Source organism: Ostrinia furnacalis, unplaced genomic scaffold (assembly GCF_004193835.3).
Source record: "Ostrinia furnacalis isolate ACB-3 unplaced genomic scaffold, ASM419383v2 OfSCF1918, whole genome shotgun sequence".
Lineage (NCBI taxonomy): Eukaryota > Metazoa > Arthropoda > Insecta > Lepidoptera > Crambidae > Ostrinia > Ostrinia furnacalis.
In genome coordinates, this window is record NW_021132157.1 from 160,523 (window position 1) to 178,844 (window position 18,322).

Genomic DNA, 18,322 nt, shown 5'->3' on the forward strand with positions numbered 1-18,322 from the left:
TAAAAATACCTAGGTAACTATATAAAATTATGAAAATAATTCAGAGTAAAGTTTTATGCATCAAATATTATTATGACAGAATAATAGTAAAAAAAGCGAAAAAGCTCGAAGAAAATAATACAAATAACGACCATAGATTTTTAAATCTTAGGTAGCGACCACACTTGTAAAGTATAGAGGCAAAAGCTGGCAAAAGAAGAATGAAGTTTTCCGTCTATGTTTGGTTTGACATCACAGTTTCATGCGTTTTGTGTGACGTGAACATGACGTGTTATTTTCTAACGATTTCAATTTACCAATAAATTATTTGGAATACCTGGTTTTAACTATGTGCGTATTTTATATAGCTTTTAGCATTTTTACGCTAGGACATGTACTCTGCGAGTCTAACATCAGTTCCACAGAAAATCTGCTCGACTACTGTTCTCACCCAGATTGTTCGTTGAAAAACCAGCATACAATGTGCATAGCAGCCCACAAACAAAGTCCGAGGCTGTACGCGTCCGGCATGACCACCTGGATGAGGTACCAGATACTACTGCTGCATAACCGCCATAGAGACAACATCGCTATGGGTCTAGAAGCCGGTCAGCCTCCGGCGACAAACATGCGCAAGATGTACTGGGATTACGAACTGGAGGAGATGGCGGAAGTATGGGCGAGGCAGTGTCAGAAGCGCCACGATGAGTGCAGAAATACGATCAGGTTTAATGTACTGCAGAATATGGACGTGCGCCCTGTCGTGCCCAGGGTGACGGAGGCGCAGCTGCTGGCGGACGCGGTGGGCGCCTGGTTCTCGGGCTCCAGGGTGCTGCCGGCGGAGCACGTCTGGTCTTTCAGGCTCAGCAACTGCAGCGCGCCGGGCGGCTGCAACGCTCACTGGTATTCTGCCGCCGCGTGGGCGTCCACTTGGCGACTGGGCTGCTCCCAAGCGCTGTGCACGGTCAGAAAACGTTCCTGTGTCCACTTCAGAAAACGGCGAAGAATATTGCGAAACGCCACAATGGAACCGTTTGAGAATATGACACGAACGACCGAGAATATATTGCGTCGAACCAGATATATGACGACAGCCACTTTCCCGCGCTTCGAGGATTTCGCCACGACCGAAACTCGGAAATCGAAAGAGTCGCCGTTGCACCGTGGTATTTTGGAGAGTGTTAGAAAGGAGAAATCACGGAAGGAGCCAAAGATAATAGCGTTTACAATATGCAATTATGGACCAGCCGGGAATATCGATGGCTTCCCGATCTACGAGGCCGGGACGACGTGCAGCAACTGTCCGCAGGGCACGCGCTGCGGGGACCGCACGCATCGAGCCTTGTGTTCGGTCGTGGGAGATCCTGATATCCGAACGTGAGAATGTTTTAGTCTTGTATTAGTTTCATTTTCTTAATTTTAATATTATATCTCATTTTACGTTTTCAAATAAAGCCGTTTGTTAAAAATTTAATGTTTCAAATTCTCCTGTCGTTTCCAGTTAAGATAAAGTTAATTTAAAATCTCGTAGTAAATAGCTCATTTTACAGTGCATTTTACAAACGAATAATAATAATTACCCAAAGTCGTTTAATTGGCGAACAGATTGCAATACCAAATATTTTAAGTAGGTACATACTTAAGACTGGAAATTGACCCGATTCAACCCAAGTGCGCCCCAATAACCTAAGCTACCTATTGTCTCTACGGCACAGCGGAAATTAGGTGCCTAGCGCTTGAAACCTAACTAAAATACATAGTAACTATTGAATTTGACATGAAGTGATATGTTCAGTGACTGACTTGACCTATAAAGACAAAACATGATAATGTCTTAGGTACCTACTCATTAAACTAAGTATTAATATTAGTAAAGCACTTACCGCATCCATTTCGTGAGACACCTAAATATTTAACCAAGTAACTTATTAATAACCTGTGCCTAAGCCTAGGCGCAGACCATCGATTTTTCGTCGGCCGATTACTTAGTTGGGCCCGATTCTAATTTTTATGAAGAATCGATCGAAATCGGTGTAATGTGCGCACTTCCATACATGCCCGCCCACTGATCAACTGCCCGACTAAACTATCGGCTGACGAAAAATCGGTGGTCTGCGCCTTGGCTAAACCATTAACTTTAAGAAAACATACTCGGTGGACTGACGACTGGTAACAGGAAGCCAGGGCTGCAGGACGTTTAGCGTGGGAATCTTTGATGTCGGCCTTTGTCCAGCAGACGCCTTAAACTTCCAAAGAAAAGAAAAGAAGGACACCGAGGAAAAGTTTTACTACGAGTATAGATTTCATAACCTTTTTGTAAGGGTCGCTCACTGCTAGGGGAAAAGTGAAGCATCGAAGATTGTAGGCATTATTGAATGTACACAGAAGGGTGCTCACTACATTAAGGTGAGTATAGACTAGAGTCTATGTAATGTAACGTTTTTATAAATGCTACAATATGTAAAAACTCAGATACTAAAATATTTTCATGTAATGTAACATTCCTGCGAATGCTCGGCACTCTGTTCGAAGTAATTCTCACAGCAAGTGTACATTTACCCGTAACACTTCGTTGTACCTTGCGTTCACTCTTTGTTGTATATCGCCTGCACTCGTGCAAAAGTTTGCTGATGTTTCACCATTACGCTCGAAGACTTGTACAACTAGGTTGTAACAACAGCGATCAGCGACAGTAGAACACCATCATAGAGCGGCTCGTTGTTCTGTTACAAGTAAATGATCTAGTTAGCCTATAATAAAATAAACCAAAAATAAAAAAATAAAAAGCCTATTATTTCTTGCAAAATAAAGTAATAACTAAAAAAAAACAATCTCGGTCGTATTTTATCACGCAAAGTAAATTGTAAAAAGATAATACTAAAAATGTAAAATAAAAATAGCAAAAAATTTGTACAATGTTAGTTTGCAAGATCCCAGAAGATGAAGGTGAAGAAGGTGAAGAGAAGCAGGTGAAGGCCTCCTCCAAGGAACCCCAGCTTTCTCTTTCCTGAGCTATCTGAATACAGTTAGGGCCAGCCGTTTTTATAATGTCGTCCGCCCATCTTGTTAGCGGTCTATCTTTGTCTTTTACCCATTAGTCCAACACTCGTCTGACAGTCTTGCCACATGCCCCGTCCATTTACATTTCAACGTTTTGGTTACACTTCTGTACGGCTTGCATGAAAAACTTTCGGTTTCGAATCGTTTGCGTATTTGAATCGCCATCAAAAGATTTAAGTACGAAAACTACAACAGCGCCCTTGTGAACGTGTGGCAAAGTGAACTTATAATGAGAAACGGTTGCACGAAACTTATTTTGAGAATCAAAATTGTCACGTTATCGTTTAATTTGAAGGTTGAATATCGATTCGAAGACGAAAGTTGTTCATGATTAAGGTACTGATCTTTGTGTGTCTTATTTTATGAATTTTTGTAATGTTCAGCATGCTAGATGCTCTAGTCTATACTCACCTTTAAAGTTTGCATTTGAAAAAGTTAAACAACGCTGCTTGCTGATGCGACTTGTTGACACACCGCTTGACATCTTCGGCGTGACCCAGTAGGGCTTTGTAACCGGGTCAGCGCCGTTGCATCGAAGCGATTAGAGAACGGTTAGTTTTAATCTCTCAACCTCAACGAATTAATTATTACTCGTATAATCGCCTCAACGTGCAGACCAAGAGCGAACGACTAAGAATAAGTCTTAATCCCTGCTAGGCAGGTATGCTAATCATCCACTTCGACTACTTAATTAATTCTAGGTGGATTATGCATCTAGGACTCTACATAGAGAAATTCTTTTAGTCCTTTTGTAGTCCTTTTAGTCCTTTTTTTTTCATGATGAGTAGGTACGAGTATTTTCACACATAATAAAATAAGTAATGCTTTGATTTGCTTATGTTTCAGAAACTTTCTGTTTACCAGTCAATCCGGTAAGAGCAAATAATAAATGATGGTGTGTACGGACTTCTCAGGGTAGAGATGTTTCTATTCATCAAGTAGGTACCATAAGCCAACTATGTAAGTAAACGGGACTGCATATTTCCACCTCACGTTCCCAGGCCAGGATCTACAACTTGACGACCAATAAAAACCCAACCAGTGAAGGTCAAGTTTGTCCCAGGGGAAAGTTAACTGTCATTGGACCCGCATAATGCTATGTAAGTAAGACTATATTTGACCTGTAGATAGCCAAATACAAGCTCTACTTAGTTTGTATTTGGTGTGATATCTACAAGACACCCCGCAGACAACAGACTTTTTGTCGGCCGATAGTTTGGTCAGGCTGTTAATCAGAATGGACATGTATGGAAAAAGTGCATACACTACACGGATTTAGGACGGCCGATAATACCTCAATGTATGAACAATATCGAGGTCAACTAAAAATCTGCAGGGCATCTAAGCATTTTATAATAAAAGTAATGGAATAAATAAAAGTAAATAAATAAAAAATAAAAAAATTTAATGAACGACCTTTTTTAGAATGTCATTATACAGGGTGTTTGGCGCATCGTGTGCCAAAATGATTTGGCGGATAGAATGGGTCATCTACACTAATATTATAAAGAGGAAAACTTTGTTTGTTTGTTTGTTTGTTTGTTTGTTTGTTTGTTTGTTTAGTTGTAATGGATAGGCTCAAAAACTACTGGACCGATTTTAAAAATTCTTTCACCATTCGAAAGCTACATAACTCACGAGTAACATAGGCTAAATTTTATTTTGGAAAATAATAGGGTCCCGTAAAATATTTGGGATTTTCATAAGACGTAGAAAAGCGCCATCTATCGTCATTGGTTAAAATCTTCTTGCGCCTGACAAACATTTTTGAGGTACGTAAATATTCATGAAGGCAAAGCTGTCAAACGCCATCTATCGACATCATTATTAAATTAGTAACTAAATTATACATGTACTATGAATAGCGCTGTTCGTAAATAATATTGAAAATTTAATAAATAAAGATATTTTATGTAATTGAACCATTCACTGTATGTACCTATTTGAATCATTCACTGTGTTTAAACGAGCAAATCAAAGTGTTAATTAGTGACTTTTAAACTTAAATGTTCAGTCCATTTTTAACTTTTCGGAAAACTTTAAAGCTGAATTAAAAAAAAACTAGATGATATTTGCCAGTAAATTTAGATTTGATGCAACCCTACATCAATGCATGTCAAAACAAAATATTTACTTTGAGGCTACGCCTAGTAGTTTTTTTTTAAATCGAAATTAAATGATGCGATATGGGTATTTTGGTGAAATTATTAAAAAAGTTAATATAAAAGTAGCCGCCTGGCGTGGAACGTGTTATGGGGGATGAAAATATAGGAAATGACCCATTCTATCCGCCAAATCATTTTGGCACACGATGCGCCAAACACCCTGTATAATCCCTATTCAATCACTGATGTTGTCACATTCTGTTACATAATAAAAAAAATAAAAAGTCAGTGTCAAATGATTGAATTTATAAAAACATTTAATTTTATTAAAGTAAATATTATTAATTAAGACACGATGCTATCAGCCGCTAAAGTCCGCATTCATGGCATGCAAGATGAGAACTGGGTGATTAAAGATAAAATAAACCAGTACAGGGGACTTATAAAGTTGTATGGTAAGAGCAAAATAAAAAACGGTCTGCCTACATTAGTACATTAGCCTAACGTGGAAGAACATATAATATACCATGGTATATACCATACTGGTTCGAGATCGAACCCCGGGTTCGAACCCCGGGCTGCCGCCGCTGGTCTATTGTGGTGAACCCACTCGTAACACAAGCATGCTAACGAGGGGTTAACGGAGCTGTTTAAAAAAATAGTTGACCTAATCAATGTCTACCCTGGCCTCCATCAGGTTCACAGTTCACAGAGTGAACAATTTGTGAAAACTTTACATAGACGTAAAATTATTGGATCACCTTACCATACTAAATCAGGTTCAAAAAAACATCGCACAACAACATACAATCCAAAGTTTTATATGGAGCGTACTTAATTCAGTATTTTCACTACAAATTAGTTTTGGATTTAATATTGAACAGAAAGGTAGCGCATACTATCAGCAAATAAATCTATTCGACTTCAGATTTTATCTTCTTTGAAAATAATTTAATTTAGAAGGTGGTTGGCGGCAGGCTTCATTCACGTAAATACGAATTGGTTTTCTACGCTGAATTCATTTTGTTTGAAAGCTAAGCTAGAGATCAGCCTTGCAAGTTTTCGTAAGAATAAATTGTACGTAGTTAATTAATTAGTTTAATCTATACTAATATTATAAATGCGAAAGTAACTCTGTCTGTCTGTCTGTCTGTCTTGCTTTCACGCCTAAACCACTGAACCGATTTCAATGAAATTTGGCATAGAGAGTCTAGTTTGAGTCCCGGGAAAGGACATAGGATAGTTTTTATCCCGGTTTTTGAAACAGGGACGCGCGTGATAAAGATTTTCTGTGACAGACAAAATTCCACGCGGGTGAAGCCGCGGGCGGAAAGCTAGATAAATATATATTTTAGGTTTACCTCAAGCTGGTTGGATGCCTAATAACTTTACGTACGGTCTGCGGTGGGTCCACCGGACTAATAGGATCCGTGTAATTGTGTTATACCTGCGAAAGTACGGCGTATCGTATAGCTTCAAGCCATGTGAATATTAAGGCACGTTAGTCTGCTTAATTTTTAACTGAATATAAACTGGTGATTTTATACAAGTCAAGTTTCGTTAAATCACATTGAGCTACTCATAGATTTTTTTCTGAATGGATGACATAATTTTGCTATGAACCGCCTTGTATTGCAATGGATCCCAGATTATCAGTATATAAAACAACCACCTTATGCTATACGACAGAGATAATAATACTACAGTCAGTTTTGTGATATCTTACATCATAAATGAAAAAAAAAATCCATTGTTTAATATTATAAATTGGTATCCAATCAAATGGTTGACTTGGTAATCTTCCAGAAAGAGACAGAAAGATCCATGAAGGTGACCTGGCGAAACAGAAGAAGCGGTACTGCCGCGACATCCGCACGCTGCGCAAGGAGATTAACACCAAGCGCGGCGAGCTCAGTGTCGCCGTGTACGGGGACAAACAGTTCTTGAGGAACGCCTTCCAGGAGCATAGGAGGCTGCAGCTCACTTATATGAACAGCCAGGCCGATGTGAGTAGTCTTCATTATTGAACCTAGGAACCCACTATGTTCTGATGAACATGAATGATGATTATGATGATTCATAATCATCATTTCAGCCATAGGACGTCTATTGCTGAACATAGGCCTCCCCCAATGCTTTCCACGTTGATCGATTGGTAGCGGCCTGCGTCCAGCGCTTCCCTGCTACCTTTACGATGTCGTCGGTCCACCTTGCAGGTGGACGCCCCACGCTGCGTTTTCGGTACGCGGCCTCCATTTCAGAACCTTGTTGCCCCATCGGCCGTCAGTTCGTACTATGTGCCCTGCCCATTGCCACTTAAGCTTGCTAATCCGTCGGGCTATGTCAGCGACTTTAGTTCGTTTACGGATTTCCTTGAGTTTAGCTTGTCTTTATCTTATCTTTATGGGTGAGCCTTTGTTTTAAAGGTGGGTCCTCTACAGTATACAACTGCTCCATGGATAAAAATTCTTACGTCTTGCGCTTTTTGGAAATAGTGCCTTACTTGCAGCGTGGAGCACAGTTGCAGCGTCAATAACTTACTGCCACCCTTCCAGATACATCGTCAAAATACCATACGAGTTACATAAAAATATAGGGATTTTTAAATACAAACTGTAATATATAATTCTACTATTTTTTTAATAGATTCCTCTGTTTCCCGTTAGGTATAAACATGTTCTAAGACGCCCTCGGGTCGAAACCAACAAACACTTTGTCATTAGTTAATTTACTAATAATATTTTAAATATCAAACACAGCTCGGGAATGCAATCCCGTACATTTTGAAATTTCGCAACAAAAGAAAGTCCTTGGCAACTGAATTTTACTTTGAGAAATCCGGAAAGAGCCTTCGAAGCTTTCGTAGTTCACAAGCTCTGTTTGAATCCAGAGTGCCAGTTATCCTTAAAATACAGCCTTCTAATGTAAGAAAATAGAGCATGCATATTATTATTCAGTATGCCAGTCTCAAACTAAATATTAAAAATGGTTAGTGTACCTACCATGAATTTACGGGTGTGCTCGCTAGCGACTGCGTAAAAAAATGACATTTAAATGTATGACATATTGTGCAGCGCCCCTAGTGGCTACTTTCAAGAAATAAAATCTTCATATAATTTTTTGACGTATTCGCTAGCGAGCTCACCTAACGTAAACTCATGGTAGGCACACAGACAAGAGTTAAAAAATATTTTTACACACAACAAAATTTTATTGTTTTGTCACAACTGAAAAACTCGGACACTTTTATTTTTATCGCAGAGAATACTGAGGTATACAGAATCTACAACTAGAGTTATTCTTAAACTCGCACATTATACATATATAAAATATGTAGATACTTAGATCTTCTGATATGTGATACGATTAAACTTTATGCAATTTTAAGCTCGCAAGTTTAATGACAGTGAGTTTTATTTCACCAGTTCAACTATTAGCAATAAAAATAAAGTTGTAATGAAAAGTAAGTGAACTTTTCTTTTAGAAAACGACCCTATAATATCTCAAATGAAGAGATATCAAATGAAGAAAAAGCGCCTGTCAATAATCCTTGAACGCTATTATTTAAGATGCCATTCTTTAATCCATTATAGATGCAATTCCACATTTTGCATTTCTGTCAGCAACGGAGGTGGGGCGCGGCCGCCGGCCATATTTTCAATTCATAATTTTCATTTTAGTGGCATAGGCATCGAATACTACTTTTTGTTCATATGTCTCCGTTTAATCAGATAATAATATAATCCTTTTTATTTATTATTATTACAAGCTTTATATTGGCTTCACTTGTTAGTATGTGGGACAAATCTTGCAACTGAAATTAAGACCAGCTCTCCTTAACCGATTAAACTGAACTTTGGTATACATTGAGCTGGTCTGATGAAGGAGTCAGGAGATGGCCATAGGACATCCTAAACGAAACACCGGAAACGCATCGAATTTTGGTTCATTGGATTTGTCTTTTTGAGCACTTTAGTGCTAGATGATGCCCAGGGTCCTGATGATGGAGTCAGGAGGTGGCCATAGGAACTCCTAAACGAAACGGCAGAAACTTATAGAGTTTGGGTTCTTTGGATTCGTCTTCCCGAGCACTTTGGTGCTAAATGATGATCAGTGTGCCTACCATGAGTTTACGTTAGGTGTGCTCGCTAGCGACTGCGTAAAAAAATGACATTTAAATGTATGACATATTGTGCAGCGCCCCTAGCGGCTACTTTCAAGAAATAAAATCTTCATAGAATTTTTTGACGTATTCGCTAGCGAGCTCACCTAACGTAAACTCATGGTAGGCACACAGGGCCCTGAGATTGAAATACAACTAAAAAGTGTAAAATAAAATTGTTGTTTAATATCAACACCTTTTAACAAAATTGTTTAAAATCAATGTTTGCAGCCTTGATTTCTTTTCTACAGATTTACACGCCGATTTTCACAATGAGGTATTTATCTAATGAGTAGCTATTCAAAAAATCCCTAGATACAGTTCTTCGTTGCTAAAATATGAAAATACTTATTCAACTCGTGGACAGTGTTGATTGACAGTGAAGAATAGGTTCTGTATAAATAACAAACGTGGCAAATGCATTTTTCCTGTTCCCGAAATCCATCCATCACCGCATCCGATGCGACGACATACCTGTGCGTATTTTTTGTTAGTTTTTGGGTAGTCTGAGATAATTAACAAATGGTTTTCAGATTTTAGCTTATTCCAATGTTCTTTGCATCCTATACCACAAATAACATTATTTATTGGTCTGTGTTGTTAGAAGTTGTATGAGCATCGGATGGTCACAGTTTCCCTTGGTCGTACCAATATTTAAATTAACTAGTTCTTTATAACCAGTCTAATACCTAGCCTAAAGCTCACTAAAGCTTACGAGTGCTGAAACATTAAACTTTTTACGCTCAGGGATTATTAGTTTGTATTTTATAAACTGTTTTTTTGTAAATATGGCCATAGGGAATAATAAATGGCATTTACAACTGACACTACCCGTGGGACCACTTGACTCGATTTTTCAAGTGTCTGAATTTCCATCGGGGACGTTCCGAATTTTTCTTTTCGCGTCGAGCACGTAAAACGATTTTTGTAAGTACCTACAACCGGTGCGCATATTTCAGCCATAATAATAGGTGATTCTATCACATAAAAATCAAGGTATTTTAATTAAATTGAACTTGCAGGTAGTGTTATCTTGATCATTCGTTTCCGAATAATTGGGTCCCCAACCCAGATGTAGAGCATATCACCGGCGGAACATAATTTCATTGCACGTTCCAGATGGAAAACGCGATCTAAACAAAAGTTATTGGAATTTATCTATGATGGGAGCTCAATAATGCATGAACGAAGAATTTTTATCGATATTTCAATTAATTGAATTGGATATTTCAAATGGAAGAATAATCCATTGTGTGCCATATCATTCTTTCAAAGCCTTAGGCGTATTGTGGAACGACTTCAAGCGTGGGTTCTTAAATGAAAATAGATTTTAAGCCCGCGTGCTTGATCTGGTAAATAGGTACTTTGAAATTCATATTCATATTCATATTCATATAAAATAGCTTGAGTTTGAACAGTTTTGTTTTATAAAATGATCCCGTTTAATGAATTTTTGCTGATCTTCCTTTAGCACGAAAATTGAATAAAATATCCTTTTTTAACAACGTAACGGCAATTTTAAGGGGAAGATGCACAAGCATTCATAAATTTTACAGTTTCTATTACCCACTTCCCTGAGTAACGGTGAGTCAGAGCCAGTCCTCTCACTCGGTATTTGTCACTTCCCAACTTTTATGGCGCACGATTAATCATCTTTTGGAAGACTTAGTAAAAAATTAGAGGAGAGCGTTTTGCATAATAATTCTTCCAAGTTTCTTGCCTTTCGGTATTTAATATCTCATGTTCGTTTGTGTGGGAGTTATTTTTATATGAATATTTTCGGTTGGCGTGAAGTTTTGTGTACACACTTTAGGTTGCCTGGGTTTATGCTACATGCATTTGGTATAAATATCGTTATTGAAAAAATAAAAAGAATTGTAGGTACTGACGACAGCACATCGAGCTAAATACTGCGGTATCCTTTGTAACTATACAAAGAAGAATAAGACGGAAAAATTACAACTGCAACGCAAATGAATCGTATAATTTGCCGTCGTCTGCACCTGTACGGCAGATTAATGAAAAGTAAAGTATTGATTTTGCTGAAATGCTCGAAGCTCAATGGCACAGGTGCTGCAATAGAGATTTGCAAAGCAAAGCAAGCAACCTTCGCCGCGGTTGTATTTGGATGGGTGACCATTTCAGTTTCAGGTCTCACCATCGAAGTAGGTACATTTGGAAAACGTAGATGATTAGATTATATTTTTGATGTTAACAATATAGGGGTGTAATATTTATTTATAAAAATATCTTCGAATAAATCTCGTATGACATAATATAATCCCTACATTCTATTACTATATTTTTGTGTTCTATTCATATGTAAGCGTATTTAATGATTTTTTGATGATTAATATAAATAATATAAGCTTTTGTCTCTATCATTTTCCCCCGCTTTATTAAATTTCCACCTAGTACTGTTTAAAGTTTAACACAGAAAACTGCGACCCAACCTATTAAAATTGGTTGTATTTGTAATTTAACTAGTGTTGAAACAAATTTCTGATATGTTGTATCTTTCACAGAGAGTGCTGGAGAGCATCCACCAGGAAAACTTCAACAAACGGAAACAACTGGACAGAATCAGATACACGAAGAAGAAGAAGATGGAGAAATTTCGATTGACCCAGGTAAGAACTATTGGCTTTAAATACTGAAGAAGCTTTGACAATTAAAAATAATTTATGCGAATTTGATTATTAATCTTTTAATGGATTAATTGAATTTTAAAGCGATTTACATTTATGTGAATAGATAATTATTATACAAATAAATTTATACTTAATAAAACATTCGTGCAAAATAAAGACAATGAAGTTTTTTCATAAAATCTCTACAGACTCCAGGTGAGTGCGCGTGTAATAAGTATTTACGATTAAAACAAATTCATTAACATATTTCATTGCAATATGTAGTTGTTTTTATGGGAATAAATCCATACAAAATCTGTAGAAAAGTCTAAAGAAGGACAGTTGTATAAAACGCGAACTAGACGTTTATGTAAAGAACGGCAACTTGCTCCTTGCTCTTCGCATACTGACCTAATTGTGATATAGGTATTCACTGGTAGAGAAAAAATTATTACCTATTAAATTTATGCATAGGTACTTTTGTATTATTTCCTACTAATATAGGTTTTCTCTCAAGAAAAGTGTATATTTTCATCGGAAAATTAATATAATATTGAATTACTTCTAGACGCGGTACGTTACAATGTTCTTAGTCGAAATCAACGAAAACGACTTTTTTAATCATTAAACTTTAGCCGCAAATTAAGATTAAAGTTCTGAAATTGTAGCAAGGGATGCTCAATTTCGAAGTCATCCGTAAGCCTTCGATAGCTCAGTTGGTAGAGCGGTGGACTGTAGTTGGGTTACATTGGAAATCCATAGGTCGCTGGTTCAAATCCGGCTCGAAGGAAACTAATCATTTTTTGACTTTTTAGAAATAAAGCTTTTAATTATGATTATTTGAAACAGAACATGCAGAAATCATTTTAATGAATTTGAGATGTTTTGCTCGACAGTGGGATTTAGATGGTTGATAAACTTTTTTTTATTTGTATTCTGTTGCTGTACCTAATTAAATAAATAAAATAAAATATTATACACTATACAGTTCATAGACAAAATAATGCATAAAATGTAAATTAATTATAAAACATATTATTAACTGCGCCATGTCCATCATAAATGTCTCTCAATTTTCTTCCTGTAAAATTAATGTAGAGACTTAGTCGTTTAAGTTTGAAATTGAAAAATAAATGTGCATTAGCTTTTAAAAAAAAGCGGGTGCCCACTTCTTAAATTAACTTACCAAAAATTTTCCTTGTTCAGTAATTTTAGTTAGCAACAGGTATTTTTCTGCATGTAGCTGTTTATAAACATTCCTAACAACGGATCGAGTCATTGTGAAAATAATGCTTTTTAAAAGTTTGATTGTGAATCAAATTGTGGTTTTATTATAATCAAAGCTCTCCGTGTGATAGGCATTAATTGCTAACAGAAAGCATTGAAATTATGTATATTAATATTTTTAGGGAAATTTTCATGTATTTCTATTCTATGAAAATTAGTCTGTAAAAATGTCCGACATTCGATGGACCAAGGTGGCCTCTAATCCAGGCCCTCTACCATTAGTGCACGACGTCAAAGGTTGACAGAGTGGTGCCTTCATAGGGTTCATTTTTGCTCCAGCTTCAACACATAGGGCACCGTGGATTCGATTACAGGCCTTTGTTTTGCGTCGGCTGCAAAAAGTGTTCGACCTACTTATGTTGGGGGTTTTCATGGAATATTTACTACTAGCTGTGTCCCACGGTGTCATCCGTAGTAAATCGTAGCCTATATGTTAATCCAGGGTGTCAGTTAACTCCATACCAAATTTTATTAAAACCGCTCCAGCCGTTTCGACGTGAAGAAGTAACAAACATACACACTCACAAACTTTCGCCTTTACAATATTAGTGTGATTTTGTATATTTCGGGAACTAATACTAAGTGATAATGTATTTGGCTCTCGCTAGTAGAGATGTGCAGTAAAGTTATTAAGTTAGGCATCATTGTACCATGGCGACTACTTATTTTCTGTCACTGTTAACGTATCAGGAGTGTTAGGCTAAATTGCACCACCTTAACTTTAACCGTAACTATAACCGGTGTTTTCGAGATTTATATGATATTTTTATTTTACTAAGATCAAAATTTTGATATTATAGAGATCTTGAAGAAGACTATCGATAGTTGTAAGGTATATCCATTGTTTTAGGGACACCCTGTATATTACCTGACAAGAAATATTGAAAAAGCTCATAATAATAAATTATTCAGTTTGAAATTTAAATCTAGTTAAACTTCCGAACCCATTAATGGCAGGAACGAAGCCAGACTGAGGCCTCGGAATAAGGTAGTAGATTTATCGTATAACTAAGTTTAGATCCCTGCTCCGCCCGTAGCAGCATACCATCTCGTGATACTAAATGGAGTTATTTATTTACGAAGCCTCGGGGGAGTAACACCTCCTTACTTCACTTTAAAAGTAACTCACCAGTATTGGATTTCCTCCCGAAATATTAAGATCTATGTTGAAAAATCGGTTTTTAACAGACAGACGGACACGGTTTTCTATTTTTGCAAGTATTCGGTGTTTGGTTCGGATGTAAGCTATTTTAAGAAGTACGAAGGTTTGTGTAGCCTTTAATAGTTAAATAGGAGCTGTTTTAAAACAAAATAGTAGAGTCAAGCGTTGACGAGTGTATTATGTTTTTAAGATGTTTTATTTATTTGGTACCTAATTACCTATCAGGCACAGTTTTTACTAAAAATAAATCTCTTTCAGAAATGTTCTAGTAATATTTAAACATATAACTATAAACTCTTTATATCTTTCAATCACTTATTTGATAAGTAAATAATTTGAATGTTTTTGCTTTTGTTTCCACCTTATCAATCTTTAAACGGAAATTGGACTCGTTCGACGGCTTTGTGGTAAGCTACCCGCTTTGTGCGTTATAAAAAATAAAGCCTCTTGTCGATTTGGTTTGATCTTTGAAGCCCAATTATATTGTAATAATAATAAAATAATAAAAATTCAATAAATGGATTTTATTTTTTGTTATTTATTCACATGAATAAAATCGTTTTAATATCCATTTAATAGAATATACGGCCGTTAGTTAAAATACTTAGATAAATTATTTAACGCGACGGTGGCATTGTTACTGCGGCATAGTGTGTAACGGCCTTACAATAACTTCACCCACATGTAAATAGGGCACACTGAAAACCAGCGTCGTGGCCTTCGTCACCGTGGGCCACGGCATATACTGAGTGGGGTCCCGTTGCAGGGGGCATCCTGATTGTGAGTAGGTGGCATTGCTCAGTTCACTCTTGTTTCTTATGTGCTAAAGTATGTCTATATGTAAATAGCGGCCGCCCGCGACTTCGTACGCGTGGATCCCGTTTTACCCTCTTAGGGGTGGAGCTTCGTAAAATCCGTTCTTAGTGAGCACCTACGTTCTAAAAGGAACCCCCATGCAAAATTTGGGACTACATACTAGCATTTGTAGTTTCTGAGATTTCGTGATGAGTGAGTCAGTCAATCAGTGACCTTTCGCTTTTATAAATACGAGGGCTGCACTAAAAGTATCGGGAATGGAATATTTCCACTGTTCCAGTCATATTAAAATCTATTTAATTGCAAAGTCCAGGGTTTTAAAAATCGTATACCATTTATTTATTTAAAAAAAGATTCTCGGTCGTATCACAAGGTCTTGTCAAACTTGTTTAGTCGTTGAGAAAATGGAATTGACTCGAGAAAATTCAAGAGCGATGATTTATTATGACTTTTGAAGTGGTTTAACACAAAAACAGTGTGTTGACCGGATGATTTCTGCATTTGGTAATGAAGCCCCATCCAAAACCACAATTTATCGCTAGTTTCCTGAATTTCAACGTGGACGTGTCAAGCTCAGTGATGATCCCCGTCAAGGTCGTCCAAAAACTGCAGTCACCTAAGAAAACGTTGATGCTGTGCGTAAGCTGATTGAAGAAGATATTACATGCAGGATCCTCAAATGCTGTATACAACATCGTATCAGGTGACGAATCATGGATATACGCGTACGAACCCGAAACAAAAAACCAGTCACGAGTTTGGGTGTTCGAAAATGAATTAAAGCCAACAAAAATTGTTCGTTCACGGAGTGTTGCAAAAAAAATGGTGGCCACGTTTGTCTCCAAAACCGGCCATGTTGCGACTATTCCTCTTGGGGGACAAAGAACGGTTAATGCAGATTAGTATGCTAGCATTTGTTTGCCACAGGTCGTTTCTGAACTCCGTAAAGAGAACTGCAACCGCCGCATCATCCTCCATCACGACAATGCGAGTTCTCACACCGCGCACTGAACAAAAGAGTTTTTAGAGCAAGAAAACATAGAATTATTAGTCCATCCGCCGTACAGCCCCGACCTAAGCCCCAATGATTTCTATACTTTCCCTTAAATAAAGAATAAATTGCGTGGTCCGAGATTTTCATCACCTGAAGAAGCTGTGGAAGCCTACAAAACGGCCATTTTGGAGACCCAAACTTCCGAATGCAATGGTTGCTTCAATGATTGGTTTCGTGTATGGAAAAATGTGTCAAATTTCGCGGAGAATACTTTAAAAAGCAATAAATACATTTTTAAATAGTAATGTTGTTTCACTTCCTTGATTCCCGAAATTTTCAGTGCCGCCCTCGTATAAATGGATTAATTAGGTACCTGTATTTGTGTGACGTCTTCTTCCTTTAAATTAAATACGATAAATTATTTACATCCCAGTTGGAATCGGCGGAGTTGCGCGACCGTCTTCTGTACGAAGTAGGGGGAAAACTACCAGCGGAGAAGAAGGAGCAGGCGGTGGCCAACTACGTGCAGCGGGCCAACATCAAGAAGAACGCTGCCCTGGCCATCAAGGTCATGTACAAAAAGATCCTGGATATACTCAAAAAGGTATGATATAATTTAATACCATAGTTTTATTTTTTAGCTTTTCAGGGCTTGTTCGGACTCGAATCTCTACCTCTTATCTCTTAACCATAGGTAGGTAGCGCTGAACTCAGTGATAGAGAATACAAATTTCAAGCACATCTGAAGTCTTGCTGACGTTTGCTGATGTTTGACGTCAAAAAAAACCCTCCCGTGCCGCTCCCATAGCTCAGGTTCAGGGTATAATTATGTCAATTACATAATGCCTACCTACTACCATTAACGCGTTAATGATCGAAAATTGATATAAAGTTTTTTTTTCAGGGCAGAAAGCAAAATGCATTGCTTTAAAATTTGCACCCAAAAGTCATTGTCTGATTCCAAAATAATTGTTTGGCAGGTTCATGCAAAATGCAAACTTGATTGCATTTCTCTCACAGAGAATGTACAGACAACTGCTTAACAAACTGCATAATTTCGTTGCAAAATAGCCTGTATTTCAACGAGATAAGATGCCACTGTGTTCAACTTGACGTGCTGTCGCCGTGTTGGAAAATTCAATTTGCACTCGTGGTCCAATAAACCGTGTACAGTTTCTGTCATCAATTTAGTATACGAGGCTCCGTATACAGACAATTTTGTGCATTATTAAAAGTAACATGCTTGAGGAAAATACGCTTCAGTTTTATTGTTGATGTGCTAATAAGGCATTCAGGTTCTTTTTCCGCACTGGAGATGCACGTTAAAAATTAGTTTATTAAGCGTTAAAAGCCTTAAGGAGCGGAAAAACAATGAAAATGGAGGCACTATTTCTAAATAATGTGTAATTGTCTTGAAGTAGGTATTGATTGATACTTGAAGACTATTTTAGCAAGAAATAAGTTGCGTCTTTTCAGTCCATGATAAAAATCCGATTGAATCGTTTGATTTTACTGTTAAAATGGAATCAGAGCATTGTTCGTTGAATACAAATGATGGCACAATAGATATGGTTTTTATACATTGGTTTCTCATCATTAAGGATAATACCAAAGATTATGAAAGTACGTATAAGTTACGTCTCTGCCTTAATATTTCATAATTTGGAACAACGCTCAGAGTTTCTTTGATGTCCCGAAATCCGCTTCGCGTTGTGTTGAAATATTTGCCTACTTAGCCGCTAAATATTTGCAGAAACACAATATGAATTCGTTATGAATGAGAGAGGAAAATTATGTTGTATGTAAGTTGGAGACATACTCGTAATTCGCTAATGTGATTGTTTTTGTTCAAAAATACATTTATATCAATCTTCGTTTGAAAACTGCTAAAAGTTTCCAATGCAAATTCTTTTCTCAATGTAAATTATGTATGTTACGTATGATTTTTCTTTGACAATGAATGTTTATTTTTGTTGCTCAGTTTTTTTAAGTTGCTACAATTGGGACCGTGAGCGATGACAGCGCCACGTGACAGGCGGCAATTATGGACATTTTAGTCACCGATGTCAAGCAAGAAGTAAGTAAATATTGTGAAAAATATGAATGAAATCTTGTGTTATTTTACTA

At 37.2% G+C, this 18,322-nt stretch overlaps 2 protein-coding genes and 1 non-coding gene across 3 annotated transcripts in view; all 3 read left to right on the top strand.

Annotated features, from left to right (window-relative positions):
* The first annotated feature begins 460 nt into the window (after positions 1-460).
* On the top strand, positions 461-1,360 carry LOC114354107 (uncharacterized). The gene has a single exon (XM_028306367.1). The coding sequence runs from the start codon at positions 461-463 to the stop codon at positions 1,358-1,360; it is 900 nt and encodes a 299-aa protein (XP_028162168.1).
* A 4,121-nt stretch (positions 1,361-5,481) lies between these two features.
* LOC114354115 (uncharacterized) overlaps positions 5,482-18,322 on the top strand; it is a 35,041-nt gene continuing 22,200 nt past the window's right edge. The window contains exons 1-4 of the mRNA XM_028306375.1: positions 5,482-5,599; positions 6,951-7,150; positions 11,832-11,936; positions 16,629-16,799. Coding sequence (XP_028162176.1) covers positions 5,500-5,599; positions 6,951-7,150; positions 11,832-11,936; positions 16,629-16,799 — 576 coding nt within the window. The 5' untranslated portion in view covers positions 5,482-5,499. The remainder of the gene's footprint in view (positions 5,600-6,950; positions 7,151-11,831; positions 11,937-16,628; positions 16,800-18,322) is intronic.
* On the top strand, positions 12,638-12,726 carry TRNAY-GUA (transfer RNA tyrosine (anticodon GUA)). Its single transcript is given in 2 exon segments — positions 12,638-12,674; positions 12,691-12,726. It is a non-coding gene; the product is annotated as a tRNA-Tyr (tRNA).

What these genes read in the sequence shown, in the direction of transcription:
- LOC114354107 (XM_028306367.1), top strand. Translation starts at nt 461, where the DNA reads ATGTGCATAGCAGCCCACAAACAAAGTCCGAGGCTGTACGCGTCCGGC.